At 42.4% G+C, this 9388-nt stretch overlaps 1 protein-coding gene across 1 annotated transcript in view; it reads right to left on the bottom strand.

Annotated features, from left to right (window-relative positions):
- Positions 1-2116: 2116 nt before the first annotated feature.
- WDYHV1 (WDYHV motif containing 1) overlaps positions 2117-9388 on the bottom strand; it is an 18692-nt gene continuing 11420 nt past the window's right edge. The window contains exon 6 of the mRNA XM_019552508.1: positions 2117-2447. Coding sequence (XP_019408053.1) covers positions 2326-2447 — 122 coding nt within the window. The 3' untranslated portion in view covers positions 2117-2325. The remainder of the gene's footprint in view (positions 2448-9388) is intronic.

Here is a 9388-nt window from a genome sequence, read left to right as displayed (position 1 = left end):
ATGTTATGGCTGTAGAGCACTTTGTGTGCTTAAAGCATGATAGATGTAACATCGGTACCTAGCCTTAGTGAATAGCACCAAACTGTGGTTTTCTGCCTCCAAACACCTACTTGCAACTGGCCTCCCAGAGGGGCATCCTCATATCTCCACTCAGGTGCAAGGGGAGAGTGGGTTTTATATAGCTACTCCTTCCCTGCAGCCAAGCAGCAAGGCAGAAGAGGAGGGAGTGAATATTGGTTTTGTCCCAAAGTGGATATGCATGAAGCAATAAGAACCAGGTAAAGGGCTGGCAGTAATTATTTCCCTGATGAAGCGGGAGTTGGGCCCAGGTAAGGATGTGAATCCTAATTCTTTTCCTGGCCTGCTTCATGGGTGGCACACCTACAAGTTACTCTATCTGGAACACTGATGCTGTTGCTGTTCCAGTAGGATATGTCCTGGTAATTGTTGATGAAATGCTGTCAGGCTTCAAGTGCCCCAGAGGCAGTTATTACCACGATCTGAGCATGTTCATTGAATGAAATGTTCTTTAGGTTTTATCTGTCTCTGCATAGTGACATCTTTTTTGGGTTGTTTTTTTTTTTGTAATCTGTATATTTGGAGTAAAATCTCAATTGTTCTCACATCTAAAGCCCAGATTCTGCAATTGAATCCATGCAGGAAAATCCTTTTAATGGTCTTGATTAAGTCAAGGTGGCTCCACATAGGAACAAGTCGTAGGACTGGGGGCCAATTAACCGTATGGATGAAGTGACAAACCAGATGGATGAAATGACAAAGTATAAATGGCATAGATAGCACATAAGTTGGAATACAGCATACAGGTATGTAATGTGCTATACCAGTTTATGACCCCAGGTCATCAAATCACTTATGCAAGTTAATTAAGTCCCATGAACACACACCGGTATCTACTTGGGGCTAGCTCCAGAAAGAAACTTAGGTGCCTAACTGCCACAGTAACCTCCCAAATCTAATGTGTAGATCCTCAAATACCTTGCTGTGCTGCTCCTAACTGTGATGGTACCTAAACTTTTCTAGGCATCAAGGGCTCCTATACACATGAAATCCAGCGTGTTTTCAATTAGACAGTTCTCAAGGCATCTGAAGTTCTGCTCAAGGACATGCTCACAACCAGGCAAATCCTGACATTGTTACACTGAAGCAGCCTAACAAACTGGATGGCCCTCCACTGATCCTGCCTGACCTGGCAGGCAATCTTGGAACATACCTGACACCAAACATCTGAAAAGGGAAGAGCGGCCTTTTTTTTTTTGTTAATACTGCATTGATTAGAGCTGTTACCTAGCCTGAAGCCCACCTCCATCTATTTGAGATCAAGGAATTGAAGCCAGGTTTCACACATACCCCAAAAGTTTCATAACCCCTGAGCTATCAGGAATTCTGGGGCTCAGCACAAGTGGTCTACTCTATGCCAATATTAATTGGAGCTTGAACTAGAATTTGATTCTCCCATGACCTTGGAAAGTTGCTTAACCACTGCTCTATGGGGTCAGGCTTTCTGTGCTCTGCTCTGGGAACCAAAGATTACTGTATTATCTAATGTTGATTTGCAGAATCCACAAATCTTAAGCACCTTACTCTTTGCATGTGTTACATGGGGAGGTGGGGTACCTCCCTCAATACTGTGGATTCTAGCCTAGAGGTTAGTACCCAAAAGTTAAGCATTATAATGATGAACCGGATCTAAAAAGGGATTTAAGAGCCTACAAATTAGACTTTCTGGCACCCAGAGTAGATTCACAAGTTAGGATTCACAATCCAAAACTCAGAGTTAGGCACCTAGGCCTTCCAGACTAGTGATTCTCAACCAAGATGCCAGAGTCCTCTAAGAAACAGAAAACTAACTTATAATCAGATCATTTCAATAATTGTTAATGATATAAATATCACTTAAAGCAAGTATCCCATACATTCCCTATAAAATAGTGTGACAGTAATTCAGCAAGTCCAACTACACTGTTTAGTAGTTTATAAAATGTACTTTCTAAAAGGTTTCTTTAAGTAATCTGTTGGTTTAAATGTTTAGCACAGTTTTGGGCACTTGAAGAACAGAAGACAGTAATGATATGCTTATGGAGTCGTACAGCTATAGAATTGATTTTGATTTGATCCATTATGTAAGCTTCAACTCTTGTTCTATAATCAAAATAAAGAGATTTTATTCAATTCATTATACTTTGTTCTAATTCTTGTATATGCCAATACATTAATAACCCTTGCAAATAAACCACAAACTTATAAATAAAACAACAAAAGCAACAATACCAAAAAAAGTATGCTAAGAGAGATCATTTACTGAGGTCACTGTCCTTTTGTGTCCTTTCGTCTACTAAAATGATTCACAAAGTCAGGTAGCAGAAACACAGAGCCCCATCCCACATTGGGATCCATACCGATAAAATCATCCAGGTTCATTCTGGCATCTAGACAAGGAGCATAAAAAGAAAATGTTCAAGTCCTAGATACAGCTGCTCTATAGTATAGGCATTCAATCTGTCAATCAAATGCGGAAACAAATCTGTGTCTCTGGCAGGCATTAAATGCATACATAATACAAAAGAGCTTGTATCACAAAGAAACCTTTTACTTGTGAGCAGAGAAACAAGCTCACAGATAAAATTCAACACGTTACAATAATGCCGGAGTCTGCATTTCCACTTTGCAGGATGTAATGTTTGTCACTGTCTTTCTTTTGCCCGTATCATTAGTTTAGTTACCTGAGCAGAGTTCTTGAAGATCAGAAGAGAAAGTATGTAAGAAAGAGATTCCTTCCCACAGAGCAATCTCAGACAGGATGCATGTAGTGCAACAGTGGTGTAGTGTAGATAAAGGTATTTAAAAAAAAAGAATATAAAAGGGACAACCCCCCTCTCAGTAAAACAGAGAGGACTTTAGGCCTGTCAACATTTATAAAGGCTGCTTGCAGATGTTAAAAAAAAAAGTGGAGCTTTAAACTCCATGTGTTCCCATGCCAAGCCCAGCACTCAGTATCTCATAGGAAGAGATCAGGGTCTTGCCAGACCATGCCTCTCCTGGGAAAACCATCAATGGGCTTGAGCTTGATCTTGATCTTACTGAAACCACCTGAAACACTCCCACTGACTTCCTGGATCTAGACTTAATGATCAAAACTGGAGACAGGACAGCTTTCTCTAGCCTGTTGATATCTGTGGTGCCCTTTTAAGACACGACAAGTTAGAATTCACAGGACCAACATCACTGTCTTTTCATAGAAAAACAATGTACTGTTCAACTATACCTATAAACTAATTAAAGTCATAACTGTCTTGCATCCCTAATTGAATTTACCCAAGGTAGCCATTACTAAGAGTCCTTATTTTTCTTCTACTGATTTAAATTATTTTTTATCAGTTTAAAAATTATCAATTTTTGCAAATAAAGATTATTCATTTTGCTCTTTAAAAATTATAACACAATAGAAGGAGTGTACTGGATAAGATTAAGCAGGTTAAAGAGCCATTTTCAGAGCCAAGGAAACAAAGCAGACTATGAAACAACAAACCTGACAATTTTAATGTAGGGATTTTTCCTTTTAGAAGATAAGAGAACTTCCCAGTAACAGTGGATGTCCCTGGATCAGTCAGTAGATGGCACTGAAGCTGCATGCAACTGGCTACCTTACTTTCCAACACTAATATTCCCTCTTCGCAGTGCCTATTATGTTTTGCTTTAAAAACTGATCAGAGTGCCATAAATACATATTGTGTCTAACAGCTTTTAAAAACAGCTGCACAAAATGAACAGTAAGAGAGGAAAGTCTTTCCTGTGAGGTACCCAAGCATGAAATCAGACCAGTAGAGCTACAGCATGGGATGCAGATGCTATTGCTTGCAACCCAGCTAGGTTTTCAGAAGAGGTTTGAAGCAGAACATATAGGAGAACTTTTCAAAGCAGAGAGGAAAACACTCAGCCAGGGATGAGAGAAGACAAAGTACATTGTACTGGGGACTCAATCCTATCTGGGAGCAGGATCAGGCACTAAGAAGGAAACTGTTGCGGGGACACTAATAGAATGAAATGACAGTCTGACTTGCTCATTTCTGCGCCCCAGAGAGCAACCATCTTTTGACACAACCATCTTGGTACTGTTACACACAAGACATGCTAGCACTGTGACTGTAATGTTGCACTCTGGGATCCGACAACATCCCTTCCATCGTGGAGTTGTTGTGAGCAGGGACTTAGGAGCACTTCCCCAATATAAAGCTGTTCGATCATTGCTAGATCAAGCTAGAAAACAGAACAGATATAATACTTCAGTTTTCTGCCAAAACTGAGTAGACTAAAATCAAACCAGGCAAACCAGAATTTCCAGCTAGGTCCACAAAGGGACTTAAACAAGGTGTTGCCTACCTGCTACTGTAGGTGCTTACATCTAAACCTGAGATTCAAAATCTCTGCTTTACGGTTGCTTCACCTTGGAGGATCCCAAGGAATCTGACTTTTCAAACAAAACTTCCTGAGGCACCTAAAGTTTTGCTTCCGAGCATGCTCAGAAGCACTTTGGTGTTGACAGCAGAAGACAGCCCCCCATCGTACAGCTCGGCCTTCCCCATCTTTCTCCTTCGTGGGGCAGACTACTAGGCACTCTCAGAGCCATCCCACTGGCACAGCAAGGGGGGAAGAGGATGCAGTGCTGCCTTTCCTTTACCATATATTCCAGTGGTTAAAATAACCTCACTAGAGGTTGGGAGACCCAAGTTCAATTGCCTCCTCTGCCTGAGGAGACAAACCCAGATTTCACACCTCCTGGGTGAATACTCTGGTGAACAGGCTTCAGTGTATTCAAAGGTAGAGCTCTTTCAGTTCCTCCTCTGGTAGTCCACTTGGACTAGAATATCAAAATATTCATTAGAGCAGGACAAAAGCATGCAGCCTAGAGGGTAGGACAGTCCCCCGTTGGAGTAGAAACCTGGGTTCAAGTCTCTGCTCCCTCCAATGAATACTTAGTAATCCTTACACCTGCAACAGGGACTGGACTCTAGGTCAACACCCTTCCAGGTAAGTGCAATTGTCACTAAGACGGGGATTCATGCTCTCTCAGCAGTGTACTAATCCATTTGGAGTGGTACATTTTCAACAGGAGAAACTTACTGCCCCCCTTCTTCAGCCTGGTGAGCAGAGCACTCACACAGGAAACGGAGCTTTGAATTCCCTTAGGCAGCAAATTTAAACAAGTTTCCCACATTCGGTGCCATCTACTGACTGATCTAGGTATAGATGCTAAAGAGGCAGGCAGTATGGCAGCACCTCTTTCTGCAGCTGTTAGGCAAAAAAACTAGCCTTGTTCTTGCAAAAGTCAAATGGAAGATTTAGGATTGTCAGTTCCAAGTGTTGAAAACATGCTCTTGGCATTACCTACCGGCCAAACCACCCCAGTGCCCTGGTTTTTATAGATCCAGTTCTTAGGACTCTAAGTCTCTTTCTGCATTACATAAGGAACCTTAGTACCTAACTTGGGCTCTTGGATTTTACTAGACAGCAAGGCGCTCAAAAGTTAGGCTTTGTACCAGGTTCGATAAAAGTGCCTGTTTGCACAGAGAAATTGCATCATTCACTGAATGCTGTGTCCCCACTTTCCACTGGTTCACAAGAATGGGCGGTTCACAAGAATCCAATATGCCATCCACACACAGCACACACAGTGTTTCTTCCAATGGTTTTGTGCAATGCCTTTTCACACAGAGCAGTGGGGACAGAAATACAGCATGTGTCTTACAGAAAATGAGGCAGGGATGTAGCTGCACAGAAATTACTGGCACCTTTGAAAATGAAAATGGCTTGAACTGTATTGTAGAAGAATACTGCTGAGTACAGAAATCTGAGAAAAGGGAAGAGAGGAGACATAAGGGAGCCTTAGGAAAACACAGTCTTGAACTTCTCCATATTTCTGGAGTTTGGTAACAACAATAAAACAGAATTATTAAACAACACATCAGACTTGACCATAGGGCTCAGGTTAACTTGATCAAGTCTTCTTCAACAGTTGAAGCAGAGGGGAAATTTATTTCCATTGAGCTTTACAATTTACTACTCTTACAGTCCTAATACTAAACTCTCAGGTATTACTCTGCTGCTATACCATATATTTTCTCCTCAGTTACACCATATTTTTATTTGCTTTTATATCTTTTTTCACCCCTTGACTTACCCAAAGCTCCAGACTCACAGACCTTATTTCTTTAATTGATTTTGTTTTCAGGAGATGAAAGAGTATGCATGTGCTACTTATCTTCTCCCTGATCCTTGCTTTTGGCGTTTTCACTAAAAGTCTAACACCAGTTCAGGGAGAAAGTACGCAGGAAGAAGCTGCAGACACCTGCATAGCCTCTGTCTGACAACCTGCATGTAAAACTGATGCGTTACCCATGGTGCCTTTAGCATGCGTTTCTTGTCTGTCCTGCCCACTCTTTTCAAAAGCAAAATACATCATTTATGACTATCATAGGTCTCTCTTCTAAAAACGTGCTGCACCAGTCCTACCATTTTGCTACTAAACACCTGGGAAGACTTGAAATCTGAACCACAATTTTCAGTGTAATATACAACTGTTAGCATCAGCTCTAAGTAGCAAGACCATCTGTTCCTAGTAATTTTGAAATTGTTTTTACAAGATATATTTCATGTTGGCCTGCCACTAGGCCTCTGATCTCATCACAGCCCACAAGCTGAGCAGAGCTAACCCACATCAATGTGTGGTTAGGAAGCTTAAAAAGAAAACTCAAATGCAATATTGCCAGACCCAAGTATCATGAGACTGACTCTAAAAAAACTCTAATTTTTTTTTTAATAATGCATCTGCACTGCCTTTTTTAAAATGAAGGCTGGGATTCTCATGCAGTCTCCCAAATCCAACTTCAATTGCTTAAGCTAGGGACTGAATTAGTATCCTGAGACTCATGGTAGAATCATGGAAACTGGCAACACAGCAAGTGGCAATTATCCACATAAAGCTAGAGTCAGCACTGAACCAGTGGTTCACGAGTTAAAAGCACTGTCTGTATGCCTTTACTGAGATGAGAAAGAAAGCCAATCTCTTCACTATTTGTGGTCATTTAAAATTTATTTTTATATGTCACTGTACTATGGTGCATGCCTCAGGGGCCAAAGCCTCGCTGCAGTGGGTTAGAGGGTAATAGTCTGCCTGCATAGGAGCTCTGGGCCAGTTGATGGGAACAATTAGTTGGCCCGGGAGAAAGTTAAAAAGTTCCCAGAGTTAAAAGTCCCCTGCTAGGGCAGGGGTGGGCAAAATATAGCCCATGGGCCAAATCAGGCTCACCAACTGATTGGATCTGGCCTACAGGTGGGCACCCTCCAATTGATTGTATCCAGCCTGTGGCTGCCCCCATGGGGCTCTGTATAGGGCTAAGCCCTGCCCTCTCCTGCCCAGGGCAGCTCATGCCACACTACCAGCCACTCACATGGCCATTCATCCAATTTTATAGAGGACAGCCTGGTTTTCTGCTACTCTGTCCTACTGATATGAAACCTGACGCCTTTATGTCTTCTATTTTCCTCCACAGACTTCCACAAGTCTGACAAAGGCAGCCGGTTTTGTACCAATGGGACAGAGGACAGAGTAGCAGAAACCACGCTGGCCTCTATAAAACCTGAAGAATGGCCACCCTACCAACCACACTGCCCCAGCCCTGGACAATGTGCACAGCTTCCCAGCAGGGCTGCTCCTCATGTGGCTCCAGCTGCCCAAGTACTGCTTGGCTCCCCCTGCCTCCACCAGCTGCACTATGTGGGCAAGCTCTGCTACAAGCACCCCGTCCCACCCATCCCCTCCACCCCATTCCCTCCCCACCATCCCCTCATCCCTGGCCAGATCCCAGGGCCTAGAGCACAGGCAGCACCTGCTCCCTCAACACATGCACCCCCCCACACACCCACACCCACAGCCCGCACAAACACACCCATGCCCACCCACACGCACCACATACAAGAGTAAGATGTTAGTTTGGGATAGTATGCAATTGCCTCTATATATGCTACTCAAAATAATATGTTAGGACAAAAATATTTTATAATGAAATTAAAATATGTTATAGTAGATATTTGATTTTTAGTATACAATTTGTTTTTTATCTATAGCTTGTTAAAATTATATCTGTCTTCAAAATATTTTGCGTGTGCGGCCCTTGACAGCTCACCAAAACTCATTAAGTGGCCTGCCAGCCAAAATAATTGCCCACCACTGCACTAGAGAGAAAGGGAAGGGCAACACTAAAGCACTGTGGTGAAGTCCTTCCACTGGATAGGAGAGGTGGGAGGGAGGAGGGGGGTGGCGGATGATTTGTTATTTTGTTTAGTTTGAGGTAGGAAAGGGGAAAAGGCTGGCTCCTGGGCCTGGCTCAAGGAGTAACAGCCTGCTACAGTCACAAAAGTAGGGTACTATAATAAATGCGACCATATAAGAAAAGAGGGTTAGATTTCTAAGTGTATTTTTAGAGATTTGTGGTGTTTGTTTTAGTAAGAATACAAACAAAAAGATATAGCAATATTAGAGACTAAGCCCTTTTAATTATCCTTTCACTAGCTCTAGGAAACTCAACTACTCTAAATGATAAAGCTTATAATATAATGATAATAAACAAAAAAAGGTAAAGAAACAGAGTTTTTCACCTTGATGGACCAAAGTGCCCTCCAAATAAACTGACCCTGTGTAACCTACGGCATCAATGCCGCTAACACTGAACTGCAGTCACCACTAATATGTGGGAATTCAGTTGTGCTCAACACAAATTAATGAGGGAAGTGAAATACCACATCGAATTGAACCTGCAGGGAGAATTGAAGCAGAAAGAATGTTATCTGAAATAGAATTTGACCAAAACACTGAGACTGCCACCCACCTGCTCTTCAGTGATGACAAAAAGACAGCTGCTCAATTTTCCATCATCTCAAGCAGCACAGCTTCCCTGTAACCCAGCAATGAAACATTCACTCTATTCAACATTCATTACTGGTGGAGGGACAACTGTCTCCTGCAGAATTTCCTGGTGCAAAAGCTGTTCGATTTCTTCTCCTAATTCTGCCTTCTAGGTATAAACTGAGAGCTAGACTGAACCGTACCAAACTATTTGTAAAGTATTACCTTGTTACTTTAAGGGCAAAGCCACAGCAGGAATGTCCCCAGGTTGGGGGAAGACAGTGGATTCTTAGGTAGGTGCAGGGGGAGCAGGCAGCAAATGCCTATTGATTCATAGATGCTAGGTTCATAGATGCTAGGGTCGGAAGGGACCTCAATGGATCATCGAGTCCGACCCCCTGCATAAGCAGGAAAGAGTGCTGGGCCTACATTACCCCAGCTAGATACACATCCAACCTTCTCTTGAAT

The sequence above is a fragment of the Crocodylus porosus genome, unplaced genomic scaffold, assembly GCF_001723895.1.
Source record: "Crocodylus porosus isolate Cpor-Errol unplaced genomic scaffold, CroPor_comp1, whole genome shotgun sequence".
Taxonomy (NCBI): Eukaryota; Metazoa; Chordata; order Crocodylia; family Crocodylidae; genus Crocodylus; species Crocodylus porosus.
The sequence above is the reverse complement of the archived record's forward strand: the minus strand, read 5'-3'. Positions and strand labels throughout refer to the sequence as shown.